General features: G+C 46.8%; 1 protein-coding gene across 4 annotated transcripts in view; it reads right to left on the bottom strand.

Annotated features, from left to right (window-relative positions):
* The window catches only part of DGKG (diacylglycerol kinase gamma), a 210,199-nt gene that overhangs the window by 61,765 nt on the left and 131,803 nt on the right, over positions 1-16,631 (bottom strand). For all 4 annotated transcript variants that reach the window (XR_009402469.1, XM_059391334.1, XM_059391333.1 and 1 more), the window contains one exon: positions 6,882-6,972. Coding sequence is in view for 3 of the 4 variants with exons in the window: in XM_059391334.1 (XP_059247317.1) it covers positions 6,882-6,972 (91 nt within the window). In the remaining variant the exon portion in view is untranslated. The remainder of the gene's footprint in view (positions 1-6,881; positions 6,973-16,631) is intronic.

Raw genomic sequence — 16,631 nt, 5'->3', positions numbered from 1 at the left:
GATAAATGAAGGCCTATCCACTAGAGGCACAAGTCATATCTGTGTATAATATCCCCTGTCTGTTATATAACCCAGTTGTAGGAGCAGTGAAGGATTGGAATGCTTCTATTCCCTGAGGTTCTTGAATCTCTTGAGTGTGGAGATGAAGATGATGAATTCTCTTCAATATTCTAAAAAGTCTAAGAGAAATGATACATTTCCCACTGACAGAAGCTCACAGTTTGTCATTACTTGGAAGATGCATCTCTTTGGTGGCCATTGTTTAGGGAAGTTATTCTTTGACTAAGGGACCTTGAAGGTAGAAAAGTTAAACTCACCAGGGCAGAGGTTAGTCTAGCGATCTTCCAGGAACCCCTTGTGGGTGACAAGCTGTCACATGACCCCAATCCGGGTCATGTGAGACTGCCTACGGCCTCATCTAGCCTCTGTGGCATGTATCCCCCCACTGTTTGTGAAAATGTGTGCATGAGAATTCATCCTTAAAAGTTATTCCAAGGTCCTTGGAGGATACCAAAGTTTGTATAACCAGGAGTCTGCAGACACAGAAAATCAAAGCAATTCAAGAAGAACAAAGGAAATGGAAAAGAACAAGAAAATAAGAGCATATAGATGAATGGAGGCTTGAAGTGAAATACAGGGTTCACATTTGTGGGAAATAAAAAAAAAAGGGGTCGTTTAAGAGAGCAAAAAAGTGACGTGGCTGAAACTGTAAGAAGACAGTGGCATTCTGTAAGAGAAAACTGATAGAAACCATTTCTTCTTATTTGGCTGAAAGATTTTAAGGGGAGGAAACTTGAGGACAGTACATGGCTCAAAGAAGTAGAGAGGGAGCACGGAGCTGAAAATGGGTAAAGATTTAAGAAATCGAAGGATCACAGAAGTCTTCCTAGAGATCCGATTTTCAAGAAACAAGGGCTAATATTCTTAAAGTTTGAAATAAGGCCTGCATTAAAACAGTGCTGACCTGACTGCTTAGAGCATGAGTTCCCTTTCCTCTCTGCCTCTCTACAGTTTAAAGTGTTCTACTGAGAATTTAGGTTACTTTTATAATCAGGGAACGAGTGGCCTGCATAGGTGGAGGGAGGAAGCAACTGAGGCGGGGACACCAGCAGCAGTAAGGCGCTGGCGCTGGGCAGGAAGGACCGTGAGCTGGTGGCCAGTGCTGCTTTGGGTGGTCTCAGTGGGACGATGGTACTGGAGTGATGAAGTCATTGCTCCCGACTGAAGAAGGGAACAGACCAGAAGGAGGATGCCTCTCTAAGGCCTGTTCCAGCCTCCTTTTGACTCCAGGGTTTCATGCATAATTAGGTTGCCACCTTTTTATTTTCCAGGAACTGCAAATCCCTTTGAATGTTCTTCTCACGTCTTCCTTCCCCAGGAGCATGTTTTCATTTCATCTCCCTTGGATTTGCGGCTGGGTTGATGGCCTGAGTGTTTGGCCCGTTCCCATCTTCATTACTCCAGGCTCTGAAGGGCTCTACCTGCCCATGCTGAGAAGGTCTGAATGCCAGAAGAGGCCTGGATTGAAGATTTCTTCCCCTCTCATTTAAGGGTGTGCACTACTGCAGGTGGAGACTGAGGCAGAATAAGAGAATGCCTCCCCCTGGAGCTGGAGCTATGAGCTGGCTGTGTGAACTTGGCCCGGCCACTTAAAGTCGTAAAGCCCTTGATTTCTCTCTTTTGAAAAATAATGGCACTTGATTGGCTTGAAGTAGCTAAAGGTATCTGCCCAATCTTGAAACAATCTGATGCATTCATTATTAACTTCTTTATGCGCACCTGGCTGTGCTAAATGTTAGTTTTAGCATTTAGGATTCTTGTGGACAAGGCCCATATCATAAGGAGGATCAGCTCTCCCTAGCACCGCGCCCAGCACACTCCCTTTGGTAAGAGTAAATTTCTAAAAATTTAGATGAAATTCACATAACACAGAAGTAACCATTTTAAAGTGTGTAATTCAGTGGCATTTAGTACTTCCGCTCACACTGTCTTTTTAAAGTGTTAGAATAACACAGTCAGCTGGGTTGGTTCCATTTTGTTGTAATAACAAAATGCTGCACTGCACCTCCGTGCTTACCCTCTCGTGAGCTTGCATGCAGGAAATTCTCTAGGCTTGCGTTGCAAAGATCCTACTGGATCATATGGTCTACAAATGCATTTTCAGTTCAGCGTATACCGCTAAACCGCCTTGTAAAGCAGTGGCCACTTGAATTTCCATGGAGGCGGCAGAGGGTCCCACTTCTGCGCATGCTCACCACCGCAGGGCGTGGGGAACGAACTAGCTCCGTCCACATCAGCAAAGACAGATCTCCAGAACATCGTGGTGAGTGAAAAAGGCAAGTTGCGGGGCACAAAAGGATTGTGGGGGAACTCAGTTCTCTCTGTAGTATTTTCTCCCTTTGATTAAAAAAATACTTGAAGGGAATAAAGTAAAATATTGACAAATACCATTTCTAAGTGAGGGGGAAATGGGAGTATATGATATATTGTTCTTGAGATTTTATTGCATTTTTTAAAATCCTCAATTAAATGGGGGGGGGGTGGAGGAGGACAGTGATGTGCAGCTTCCCAAAATACACAGGATAACAGATTTTTTTGAGCAGCTTCCAAATTTGGATTCACTTCTCCCCATGCAGAAATTCGTATTAGTGGAGCCAGCTAGCCTTCCCTTGCGAACATTGTTTTAAAGTAGATAAAATATCAAGGAATTTTGGAAGTTCTTATTTTTAGCCAGTAAAATGAAAAATTTCCACAGCATATAAAATAAAGTGCTCTAGTCGAAGCCTGCCTGGTTGGCTCCGCCTAACTATGATCACGTCTAAGAACCTTTCCAAAGCTATTCTGGGCCTGGGGTGGGGGAGGTGACTCACTGTGTCCCTCCCTCACCCCAGCCCCTATCTGTTTATTCAGGTGAAATCAGATTAAAATGAACCTTAACAGTAGCTTCAGAAGGGAAGAGAAGTCAGAGACAAGAGATCGTGTGAGAAGCCTTAGACCACGGATGATGACAGTCGCGGGGGTGACATACTGGCTTCTTAATTAGCATCAACCATAATTTAGGAGCATCCATTTTCCAGAACAACACTAGCTTTTATAGGCCTTCCTCTGTGTTACAGGGAAGGAAGCATTCAGAGTGAGCATGGGCAGTGTTTCTCATGCTCTCTTTTTGATAAATGTAAAAATCTCATGCTTACTTTTAATGCTCTCTGAAATGTTAAATACAAGCATGTGAATAAAAGGAGATCACATGTGCCCCATGTCTAGTTGAGAATCTGGGTTCTAAACTGTGTGCCAGCATCCAGGGGTATCCAGGATTTGCCTGGCCTGACCATTCGTAGGCTGTAGACTTCAAGGGAGCTCCTTGCCCTCTCTCTCTGCTTCTAGCCCCTACTCTGGAAGGGTGATTGTGACGCCCGCCATGTGGGGCTGCTTGCAGATTCTGACCCTTAGCTCCATTGCTGGTTTAAAACAAACAAACAGATGTGAAAACTTTAACCCAGATAATAGCCTTGGGAAGTAGGTTAACCTCTGTCATCCCATTTTATAGACGAGAATACGGAGGCCCGGATATTTCAGCAAGTGACTTGCCTAACTGCAAAACAGGGCTCACCTCCTGGTCTTGTGTGTCTGGGCCAGGTACCTTTAATGGTGCCCACCCTGGCAACATCTCTGTGGGTAAGCAGGAGATCTAGACTTGTCTTCTCCCTTGCCTGAGTCTCTGAGCAGCTCAAAACAGCATCTGGAATGATTTGGCTCACGTGGCTCCCCAGGATCCCTGGATCTAATCTCCTTAGGACTAGTTAAGTGAGGATACTATATTAACCAGCTGTAATGTGTTCTGTTCGCTGGGCCATAAGCTTCCAGAGAAGCAACCAAGTCTCCTAGTCCTTCTCAATAAGCCACGAGCCTCAGAAAAATAGACTCTGTTTTCTGTGAGAGACTTTTAATGAAGACCTTCCCTGAGTAATCTCAGGTTAGCTTTAAGTCTTACCACCCAGATTCTGACCAGCATGACACATGCGCACAGCAACTCTATAGACTTGATAATGTGTTGCCTTCAGTCGCTAACCTGTGTGCTCCTTCTCAAGTTGCTGAACCTCTCGGCCTTAGCTTCCTCAACCATAAAGTGAGGATGTAAATATTTGCCCTGGATGTTCTGAATGAAAGGAGTGCTGCATGGGAAAGCCTTTTGTAAACTTGAAGGCACAGCCACGACCCTCCTGTGGTCCAGCACAAACCCATTCCTTTCTCAAGGGAGCTGTTTAGGATTGTGTCTTCTGTTCCTCTAAAGCATCTCTCAGCAGACCCACCTAGCCGCCTTGGCTGAGAGGGAACCAAATGGGCTCACCTTCAGTGGAGGAGGAGGAAACCGTGCAGCCATGCTGAAGAATTCACGGAGTGAATTTTTTGCACTTTCAAGGTCAATCTTTGTTTAGTGAGTTCTAAGCTAAAGTCATTCCAGGAGATCTAGAATCTTCTCTCTTACTGGTTTCCAGCAACAGAATCTTGGTCAAGTTACTTCATGCATCTGAGCCTTGGTGTCTTTATTTAAAAAATGTGAAGATACTTGCTTCACCGGGTGCTTGTGTCAAATGAGGACACATAATGGTAGGCAGTCAAAGCATCTGACTTTTTCTTCTTCCCTTTGTAATTTTCTCTTCCTTCTGTTTACCCTTCTAAATTTCTGTGCCTCAGCTTGCTTTTCTGTGAAATAGGAGTAATAACGCCTGGCCATTGAAGCTCACAGGACTGCTGGGTGACTACTCAACGAGCTGAGTTGGGCTTTGAAAACAGTGATGTGCATAGAGATACCTGTGGGGCGGGGGATATTCTTGGGGTCACTGACCTTGAACTGGGTAGGGTACTGGTTCTCACAGGCCTGGGCTGCTCTGTGTAGCAACTGCTTTAGCAGGCCACCTCAGCAGTCTCTCCCACTACTTTCCCTGAGGCTCCTGATGCTCTCCCATCTTCCTGTGGTGCTTTGCCGCTTCCCAGCCCCTGTCACCCACACGCTTCGCCCCCATCTGCCTCTCTGTCCTCTGGATCGCAAGGCCCCGGACCATATCCACACTGCTTTCTGGATGCCGAAGCCATGTCCGCCTCAGTCCTGCAGGCTGTTAGAAAACGGCCTGCACATGACCACCCTATCCCTGCATGAATAAATACTAAAAAGACTCATTTGGGGTAGATAAGGAACACAGGAAATGCTCCCCCAAGCCACCAACGACCCATAGTTTGAACAAACCCACGCCCTCCAGAGGTCCCCAGCGTCCTTGGCCCTGAGGCCACCAGCCCCCTCTGTGGTTGAGGAAGAGGCCTTGTGTCTTGGGCCCAGAAGGAAGCATGGGCAGGGTGGGAGGAGCTGGGAGGGCGAGCCGCACAGGCAGGGGAGCCGAGCTGCTCTATTCTGGGCACAGTTTCAAGGCCAGCTGCAGGGAGAACAAGCAGGCGCTGTGCGTCTGCAGCTGGCAGTGGTTCGGCGAGGGCTGTCCCTCACTTGGGGTGTATTTAAAGAGACCCCACCAGACGATCATGCCAACAGGAAAAATGCACACACAAGGGATCTGTCGGCCTGGCTCAGTCTCCAGGCCCAGCCCCCGGCCTCGTCCTTCACTGCATCGCCCAGGCAGGGGGTTGAGAGAAGCGGCCTAGCTCCCTGGCCTCTCCCAGGTGCAGCTGGTCCCACCTGGGGACACACAGCCCTGGCACCTGGGCCTTTCTGTCCTCCGACTGAGCTGGGCACAAGTTCTAGGGATTAGCCCTGACCAGCTCCTCCCACCCTGGGGTTGGTAACCCGGCAACTGGAGGGGAGAGGCAAGCAGATGAGTCAAATGGAAGCAGAGAATCTCTGGCTTTGTGTTTTGTTTGTGAAAACTCCCTGGGAGCACAGGCTGCCTTCGGCTGGGAATGGTGGGGCTTTCCCACACCGCTTTAAGCCAAATGCTCCTCCTCCAAGGGGTGCCCAGGCCCCACCTGACTGCTAATGCAGGCTTAAGGACAACGCTGGTGGGCCCTGGGGGAGCCCATCCTGGCCGAACTGGTTGGCCGCCTCTTTCACTTGTCTTTCTCAAGTGAATAGAGGCCACAGGCGAGAATCCCACGGGAAGGTGGCACGGTAGCTGAGGGAACTCAAGACCCCAGGCCCTACCTAGCAGAGACAGGCTCTCCGGTGGCCAGAGACCAAGAAGGCCTTCTCCTAGAGGTGAAGAGACTTCTGAGGGAAGCCCAGTAGGAGTGGGCTGAGCGGGAGGGAAGCCTCAGGCAAGCCCATGTGAGGCAGGCTGCTGCAAGTGCCTAGAGAGTTAGGAAAACAAGAATGTGCCAACAGAGGCAGCTACAGAATTTAAGGGGCCCACTTCGCGATGAAAAGTCAGGGCCCTCTGCTAAAAAGTTACTAAGAATTTCAAGATGGTGACATGAAGAACATTAACCTGAGGCCCCTCTGGGCCACTGCACGCCCATGAAGCAGACTCTGGATACCTCTGAGTCGGCTCCTTGAAGCAGCTGTGACAGTGGAGGCCGAGTGGGCTGGGAGATATGTACCCTGTGCCTGTGGGCTCCCAGACCTTTACCGGCCCTGGGGCACTGCCTCTCCTCCTTCCAGCAGCCTGTCTCCCTGTGCTGCCGGCAACTGTGTCTTTGCCTCTCTGAAGTGGGGCGGCGAGGGGAGGGGCAATCCCAAGGCCATGGTGGGGACAGGGCTGAGGACAGGAATGGATCTCTAGCCCCAGGGCCTCCCTGGACAGGCCAAGAAAGGGCTAGGAACAGGATGGAGACACAACAAATGGACTCCACTTGGGAGCTCTTCTTAAGGACCCTGGAGACATTTTCTGAGGGGGTCTGACAGTCCAGGACCAGAATCAAGTTCTGGGAAGCCTTACCTCCAACTCTATGTGGTCGTGGAGCTTCTTACAGGTGGCGGCAAAGGTCTCTGAGGTGCCAAATTCAAAGTACCACAGCTTGTTCTTCATCCTGCCCGATGAAGAAGAGAGCTGGCTCAGTAATCTGTCTTTGGAACAGCCATGGCAAATAGCTATGTTCTTAGGGCTGGGAGGCCCAAGCCCTCAGTATTCCCCACTCCTATGTTCTCAGCACTTGTTCATCAGACAATTGGGGAAGACATTTTTCACCAATTCTTCCAGCTATGAACTTCAAGGAAAAACCCGTTCATTTCTTAGACGTCATGGCTACTTGGCTGAATTGCCAATGGCTCTGAACTTCCTGGTCAGAGCAGCAGAAAGGTGTGTTTGCCTCTGCATCTGGACCAAGGAAAGAGTTCTATGAAAACCAGCCAGAGGGCGGGAAGTGCCATCCTTTCTATGGAATCCTTTCTAATGCAGAGGGACTTCCGGTAGAGCCCTCTCTTGTGTATTGTTGGGGTATGAAGGGAAGCTCAGACAGACTTTTCAGACTTGGGGTATTTACAGTCTTGGGGCAGAGAAGAGAGAGTCGCACATGGAAACAACCAAAACATGTGCTGCTTTGTCTATGTGCTCTGCCTGAGGGAAGCAGAGTGGAGAGAATTAGAGATTTGCAGACAAGGTGGAAAGAGAAGAAAAAAAACCAAGTTGCTTGGTAGCAAGAGCTCCCGCCATCCCCTACTCCTCAACTGCATCTGCCTAGGTCATGGCAATATTTCATTTAGGGGGAGAACTTGTCATTTGCTTTGAAGAGTTCACCAGTTTGAGCTTTAAAATTTTTCAACATTTTCTTTAGTGGGGGGAAAAGAAAGGGATTCCCGCATGGCTGCGGACTTGGCAAAGTCAGACACTGTGTCCTGACATTTGGTCATTTTGATCAGATGGTCTCACCAAGAAGTGTGTCTGCTGGTCTTCCATTCCTTCCATCCCACCTGTCATCTCATTATGAGGGGCTGGCTAAGAGAAGGGACACCTGTCCGGCTGAGAAGCTGGCAGATTTTGCTAAGGAAGGAATAAACAAAATCACATCTTTCTTGACACAGTCTTCAGGAGAGGAAGTCATCTTGTGCACTCCTGACCCTCCAACCTCAGATTTGTGGCCTAAGAGGAATGGAACATTCTTTGGAGGGAAGAAGACTCTTATTTTTTCCTAGTATTTCTTGGGCCATAGGAGACAGTCTTCAGAATAAAAGACATCAGTTATCTCTGCATTTCTCAAAGAGAACATAAAGATGACGAGACCGTGTTCATTGCATATGATTTCTAAGACCTAGTTGACTGGGAAGTAGCTTTTCTGATTCTATGTATGTATGGAAAGAAATAATAAATTTTGAGGGAAGTAAGGATAGGCAGGCTGTAGGGAGTTGTGCCTAATGAAGAAAGTTAGCCGAAATGGGTATACTTGTAACCAGACCAGGGCTTCTCAACTAGTGTGCTGCAATCAGGCCCGCCTAGACTATGGATCCCCTTGGTCTTCGGGTGGCCAGGCTGGCGTCTGGGGCCGACTGAGCCCTGCCGTCACAGTGGGCATTCTCATTGGTGTGCCAAACAAGTGCTTTTGTTTTCTACGCCTGCCATGAAGTGAAAAGTCTTGGGAAACACTGTTCTAGATCACTGGCTCTCTGTAGGCACAGCAGTGTGAATAGAGATCACCTGGGGACTTCATTAAGATGTAGGTTCTCATTTAGTCATTCAGGGCTGGGGCCAGAGAATTCTGTGTTTCCTAACAAGCTGCTGATGTCAGTCTAGGGATTACACCTGGTGCTGTGAGGATGAAGAGACAGATGGATAGTTCTGAAACATTAGTATTCCTAAGAATTGCCTGAGAATGTGATTAACATGCCGCTTCCTGGGCTTCGAGCTATAGAGAGTCCCTCTGATAACTATGGGATGGGGCCCAGGAAGAGCAACCAGGGATCATTATGCAGGTGGTTAGTGGTCACGAATTGAAGAAGCATTCCTCTAGCTACCAATGAAGTGATGGCCAAGGAGGAGAATGGACTGATTAAACTTGACAGGATTCCTCAAGGAGGATAAAATGAGGGTCAACGCCTCTCCATAGACCGTGATGGCAACAGACCCAAGGACAGGAATAACACAGACTGTCATAAATGTCAAGGTTGAGCATTCCTCTCTGGCAGCAAGAGCATCTCTGTAGCCAAGAGACCTGTGTTGTGATTCCATTTTCAAATATCACTTCTGGTCTGAATCATGACTTTTGAAAGTTATTGCCAGGAGATTTAGAGTTTTAATAAAAATTTCCGGAAGCCACCAGCTATTTTTGCCCCAGAAGTGGCTCTTCTGATAATCTAATAAGGTTAAGAGGTCATGGTCAGGTCAGTGTAGCAGAAAGACTGAGCAGATCAGATTCCTCGTCTATGGCTGGTAAGATGCCTGCTGCAGCTCTGTAATCTCTGAGAAGCTTTAAGCCTTAGTTTTCTCACCTGTAAAATGGAGTTGATAAAAATTTGCTTCAAAGGGGAAGTGAGAAGATTAAATGAGGTGATTGCCAAACACCTCCCATAATGCTGGCTGCACAGTGAGCTCACCAAGAACATTAGCTATGTACGTATTAGCTATTATTTCAATGTTTGGGTTGACATATTTGGATAACATAGTAGGGCAAAAATGACAGATCGGGCTGGGTGGCTATGGACATACGTGCGTATTTTTCTAGGACAGGAAAAAATGTGATCTTATTTATTGGATCATGTGTCTTGACTTGTGGTCAGAAACATATGTTCTCCACATGTTAATTCTAATAGTTTTTTCCAGATCATGGACCACACCCTAATCCTTGGGTTAATTATCTTGACTGGTCACACAATTGTCCAAAGACATGATGTTGATTAGGAATATGCTTCTGTGAAAGTGCATTTTTGGTGCAAGACAGCATTTATCAGTTCTAGAAACTCATTGTGTTGGAACTAGATGGGGGTCTACTAGGTATACCGAAGACTAAAACATGGCACTACATGAGCCAGGCACCTGGGAAGGACAGACAAGGAAAAAGATCACAGAGTTATGAACAAAGCTTTAAGCCTTGGGAGTGCATAGGAGAAGGGACATCCAGTTCTTAGGGAGGCCAGAGGCAATCAGGGAAAGCAACCTGGAGGGGAGTGATGCCAAGGTTGAGTTCTGAAGATTGTGGAAGGGAACAAAGAAAGGGGAGCATTCCAGGCAGAGAAAGAAGCCTAGGCAATGGCACAGGGCAAGAAAGAGCATAAACTTGCTGCAGGTGACCTAAACTCAAGGTGAGTGGGCTGCTGATTGGCCAGGTAAGGCTGGAAAGACAGGCAGGAGCACATCTGTAAAGGATGGGGATGTTACGCTTAGGTGTTTGGGCTTTAAGTCTACAGTGTGTCGTGGACCATCCTTATGTGAGGCTGTTGGGGGGGATGGGTGAGGGGGCCAGTAATTATCTCATCAGATTTGCGCTTTTTAAAAATCACTCTGTTCCAGATATTTCTGCAAAGAAGACATCCAGATGGCCAACAGACACATGAAAAAGTGCTCCACACCACTCGGCATCAGGGAAATACAAATCAAAACCACAATGAGATACCACCTCACACCAGTCAGAATGGCTAAAATTAATAAGTCACGAAATGACAGATGCTGGCGAGAATGCGGAGAAAGGGGAACCCTCCTACACTGTTGGTGGGAATGCAAGCTGGTACAACCACTCTGGAAAACAGCATGGAGGTTCCTCAAAAAGTTGAAAATAGAGCTACCCTATAGCCCAGCAATCGCACTAGTGGGTATTTACCCCAAATATACAAACGTAGTGATCCGAAGGGGTACATGCACCCAAATGTTTATAGCAGCAATGTCCACAATAGCTGAACTATGGAAAGAACCTAGATGTCCATCAACAGATGAATGGATAAAGAAGATGTGGTATATATATATATATATATATGTATATATATACATATATATATATATATATATATATATATATATAAAATGGAATACTATGCAGCCATCAAAAGAAATGAAATCTTGCCATTTGTGATGACGTGGATGGAACTAGAGGGTATTATGCTTAGCGAAATAAGTAAATCGGAGAAAGACAACTATCATATGATCTCCCTGATATGAGGAAGTGGAGATGCAACATGGAGGGTTTGTGGGGTAGGAAAAGAATAAATGAAACAAGATGGGATCCGGCAGAAGACAAACCATAAGAGACTCTTAATGTCACAAAACATACTGAGGGGGCCGGGGGGAGGGGGCTAGGGAGAGGGTGGTGGGGTTATGGACGTTGGGGAGGGTCTGTGCTATGGTGAGTGCTGTGAAGTGTGTAAACCTGGAGATTCACAGACCTGTGCACCTGGGGCTAATAATACATTATATGTTTATAAAAAAACTAAAAAATTAAAAAAAAATCACTCTGTTCCAAGTGTGGAAAGTGGCTTGAAGAGGGTGGGTACAGACTGAAGCCTTGAGAGTGGTGTGGAGGTGATGTAGAAATTCAGAACAAATTGGGAAGGGCCTGAACAAAGGTAGTGACAGTAGAGTAATGGAGAAGAGAATGCTTTCAAGAGAAAAATCAGAAGGTGGAATTGACAAAGCTGATTGCGTGTGAGGAGTGGATGAGAAAGAGTCATCACAGAAACACCCAAGTTTTTGTCTTAGCATGAGAGATGGCAGGTGCCATTCACTGAGAGAGGGACACAGGAAAGCAGTGCTCCAGTGGTGGTGGTCTTTGTAACTGAAGGACAGCTCTCTAGTGTTTTGGCCTATTGTCCATGCATCCGTCCATAGAGTATCTGTTGAGTCGTCTTATGGGCCAGGCACTGTGTAAACCTTGGAGATAGTCATGAATGAGAGTCTCTGGTCTCACAGAGCTTCCATACTTTGAATAGCTTCCCCCAGACACTAACATTCGACCTCTGACCCACAGAAGATGAAGTGTCCAAAATTTAAGAGCTTTTACTTCTTTTTCTAACTCAGGCACATTTTGATAGAAGTGGATACGTTCTATTTTCCTGGCCTATGGACATGGCTGCTGAACATTTTACATAGGCTCTCTCTTTCAAGTCTCAGAAGAACCCCATTAAGTAGACAATATTGCTACAAATGAGGGAACTAAGATTTGGGGAGGATAAGTAAGTTGTCTAAGGTTGCATAGCCAGTTAGTGAAGAGTGATGCCCAGCCCTGTCTGTGCTCTGCTGCCCTGCCACTGAGCCTTGTGTGCTTTTGTGGTGTGCTGCTGTGTCACTATCGTACTTCCTAGACCTCTGTGGTTCTCCTTCCCCAGGTTGTTAAATGGATGCACTTGGGGATCTGGGGCGGGGGGTCAGTTGTGACTGACTATTCAAAGTATGGAAGCTCTGTGAGGCCAGAGACTCTCAGTCATGACTATCTCCTAGGAGATATTGCCTGATGCACAGTGTCAGGCCCTCCCAGCTCCCAGGAGCCAGGGGGCTTCGAGAGGAGCTGGGATTGGATTTGTCCTAGGAACCTCCTGATTTTGAATCTACACAGTCTCACAGAGTCAGGGAGACCAGAACGGACCCTGGTAAAGATGTTCCCAAGACACCCTGCTCTTTGCCTTCTCTCATCTCACCCAGAAATGGCACAGGGGCAGGCCCTGGGGACCAGCCCCAACACCGAGTGCAACAGGGAAAGCTGGAAGGCAAGCCAGTTTAAGAGGCATGAGAAATCATCTAGAACAGGTCCTGACCTATGGAAGGCGCTCATCCCCTATACACATTTTGTTGACTGAATGTTGCTGATGGCCTGTCAGTAATCAAAGCACTGTCTTGATAAGGTCACTTATGTGTTTAATCAGAAAAGATAGCCACTAGCATTTATTTGAGATAATATAAAGGGGAGTTATTTTGGTTGTCTCTGTCCTAGCCACCAAAATGGTTGAAAGTATGAGTACGAAGGCTGGGGCCATGGAGGGTCGAGCGAGAGAAAGGAAGGGACCCCTACTGGGATAAAGGTTGATCAGGTTAAGATGGCTCCCAGCACCCTGCCTGACTGAGGTCAGCCATTTTGGTGGGCCCCGAGGTGGAGGCTGGCTTCAAGCCAACTGATGTAAGAGGAGAGAACACAGAACCTTTCTTTATACATGTTGGAGTGTTGTTGCCAAGGATTTCACTGGTAGGCGTATCTGAGGCAGGGCTCCTCGCAGGTTCCCAGTTGCCCCTTTTCTCTGCTTCTGTAAGCTCAGGAGGGAAACCAAATGCCCAGCCTCCCATCATTGCACAGCCAGACACCAGGGGAGCGGCAATAGGGATACTTAGGGTCTGTCTACACTGTAAGAGCAGATCTGTATAGCATGGAGTGCTGGCGAGTTTTTTGTTGATCTGGAACTAGGCTCTGGCCTCTTCATTTTGTACTCTGCTAAACATTTTACATATATTATCTCTTTTCAGTCTTAGAAGAAGTCTATGAATAGGTCTGGTTGCTACCAATAAAAAATTCACAGACTAAAGTACGTTCTCCTCTGCCTCACTTTCCCTTTTCACCCTCCCGTTGACCAGCACCAGCACCTTTCCAAAGCCCTTGGTAAAAGCCTACAGGCATGTGATAATGTACAAGGGGCAGAGGGACAGACAGCCCTACCCCACCCTGCCAACCAGAGCCTGAATGACAGTGTTCCTTCTTCTCTTTTGAAGATGCCTCCCCAGACACTTGACGGTTAGCCCCTGCTGGAGGGTTCCTGCCCTGCCTACGGTGCTGGTTTCTGTCTGTGTCACCTTCAGTTGTACGAGATCATGGCATTTGGAATCTGAAAGGCTAGTGTTCTGCCACTTGCTGGCTAGGTGAGTGATAGGACTTCTTTGAAGCTTCGTTTCTTCTACAAAATGGGGATTATTTTCTTTCTTTCTTTTTTTTTTTTTTTTTTTTATGTTTTTTTTTTTTTTGGGGGGGGTTTGTTGTATGGGGGGGGGGGCAGGGGGACAAGCAGACTCTGCTGAGTACAAATGACCTGAGATCATGACCTGAGCCGAAATCAAGAGTCAGACATTCAAGGCCCTGAGCCACCCAGACACCCAGGAATATGATTTTCTATCCCACAAAATTGTGAAGATCCTGTGGCAAATACACAGCACCAAGCAGTGTTTACTGCATGGGAAGGGCTCACTAGTGGTTCTTTCTAGTTACTAGGCGATGCCATCCCTGGAAGGCTCATTCCCCTATGGCTGCTGGGGGAGGGGCAGGAGTGGGGTGCAGGGGTCTATCCTAGACAGCCAGTGTATTTGAAGAAAATAAAGCTAACAATGTTTTAGTGACTTCTAGAATGCTTTTTCTGCATCTCTCTTCCTGAGTTTTTTTTGGCTCACCATAACTTCCCTTCTCATAATCACCTTTTAGCTGGAGATGACTAATCTTTAGCCAGTTGTCCCAGGGCAGGTTTCCATGTCCACAAAACTCCTAGATGCATGGTCAACCTCGAAACTACCATCCAGCTAAGCCCATCCTTGAGGCGGAAGACCCTCGTTGGGGCTCCTCAAGGGCTTTCAGTCACATGGAGGAGAGGCACATAGCAGGAGTGACACCATGGGTTGATTCTATTTCTGGGTTTTCTTAATTTCCCCCGGCTTTATAAGAAAATAACATCGATTGCACACGAGTGAGTTGAATCTCTCATTTGACAGATGAGGGCCAAATGAGACTAATTAAAAATGTTCTTTTGTATTTGTCAGCAGTTTAAGGCTGGATTCAGTCATCATCCCGACAGCCTATGAATAGGCCATTTTCAAGGATGTCCCCAAGTAAAACCAAGCTAGCTGCTGGGCATTTTTACCCACAAAGGCAATGGAACTTCTGATGGCCCTTTTCTGATATTCTAGGAAGTTTTAAGGGCAACAGACTTTTGAAGTCATGAAAACATGAAAACATTTCTTTGAGTTTAGAAGGCTACAAAGAGGACACTACAGCTATTTCTAGAAATAGGAGCCCTTGAAGTGATGGTATTCCTCTTTGTGGTTTGGACTTTGATAATCAGGTTCCCTGAGTGGGTCATGAGTCAGTCAGTCAGGCCTTCTTTCTCGGCCTTGTCAAGCAAATGCTCCCCGCAAGATGGGTTCTGTGTTGTGTAGAGGGGGCGGACTGATGTGGTGGAGGGCGTGCTGGGCCAGCCGGCAGGGGCTCAGTCTCGTAGGCCTAGTTCTCATACACATTGGCATGTGACTCCATGACTTACTTGGGGTGTCCTGGCCTCAGTTTCCTCGTCACAATGAAGGGTTTGGAATGGCGGATTTCTAAGGTTTCTCCCAGCTCTCTAAACAGCTAGAGATAACACAATCCAGGACAGAGTGGGAGAGCCCATGTGCTCTGTCACCATGTTGGGGTATGGGCCCCAGTATTGTCAGAACTATCATCTTTTACAGAAAAGCCAGAAATATGTCTTTATGTTAAATCTGAGATTATTAGAGTTAGGCAACAAACTCATTTTTTGGTTATTTTTTTTTAGAGGTGGGAGGAAGGGCAGATGGAGAGAGAGAGAGAATCTCTCCCAGATGTGGGGATGGATCTCACGACCCTGAGATCATGACCTGAGCCAAAACCAAGAGTTGGACACTCAACTGACTGAGCCATCCAGATGCCCCTGAATAAAATTTTATTTAAAATAAAAAAAAATGGGGGTGCCTGGGTGGCTCAGTGGGTTAAGCCGCTGCCTTCGGCTCAGGTCATGATCTCAGGGTCCTGGGATCGAGTCCCACATCGGGCTCTCTGCTCAGCAGGGAGCCTGCTTCCTTCTCTCTCTCTCTGCCTGCCTCTCAGTGTACTTGTAATTTCTCTCTGTCAAATAAATAAATAAAATCTTTAAAAAAAAATAAAAAAAATGTATTCAGGAGCCCCTGATTAAGATTTTTTAAAAGACCCAAATCTACACATCAGAGGAAAACTATAGCTAGCCAACACACTATTTCAGTACATTAATTAGAAATTTTCACAAGGTTCAGCTCAATCAGAAAACAAAGCAAAGAATTTCAGTTACTGTTCTCAGGGATTTGTTGAGTTACTGCTGGAGCTACTGCTACTCCTACCGAAGACAGTAGACCAGTGTCAGGTTACTAAGGTGAATAATAATCTAGCAAAATTAAACAGATGTGATAACACAGGAAGAACAAACGCAACCTGAGCTGAATTGTAATTGAATGATGAAGGTCAGTAATAATAGTGAGAATACTTTATCTGTTAACATTTTACACTATTTGAATATCAAGGGCCTTTAGAAATTTAGTAATTGTGTTAACTGAAGTTTAGATCAAAGGTTAAAAAAAAAAAAAAAAAAAAAAAAAGAGCCAAGGCAGGTGGGCTTGGTTCTAAGGCCAGGATATTAAGTCCTGTAAGGGCCCTGTGACTGTCCCCTCACAGGTGCTGTTGAGGCCATCTGTGTCACCCGCACACCCAGCTGTCCTGGCCCATCAGAGAGCTTGTCACCGCATCTAATCCACCCTGCATGCTGTCCCCTGTTCTCACTGCTCACTGGAATGGGCGCTCCATGACCCTGAGGCACGGAGCTGTGTGTGAAACAATCTTTTCCAAGAGGGGGCACTGGCCCCTGTGCTATAAGGGAAAGTGACCCCCCAGCAATCAGGAAGCAGGCTTTATAAATAGCTGTTTTTGTTCTCCGAGTGTGACTCTTGTGCCCACGGTTCTTGCCAACAGATTTGTCTTGGCTCAGTGTATTTCGGCCTCAAGGAGGCAAGGTATTTGCTGGCTGCTTTCCATACTGGGGA

This window comes from Mustela nigripes, chromosome 2 (genome assembly GCF_022355385.1).
Source record: "Mustela nigripes isolate SB6536 chromosome 2, MUSNIG.SB6536, whole genome shotgun sequence".
NCBI classification, from domain to species: Eukaryota; Metazoa; Chordata; class Mammalia; order Carnivora; family Mustelidae; genus Mustela; species Mustela nigripes.
Note: the sequence above shows the minus strand (reverse complement) of the source record. Positions and strands in the feature narration are given on the sequence as shown.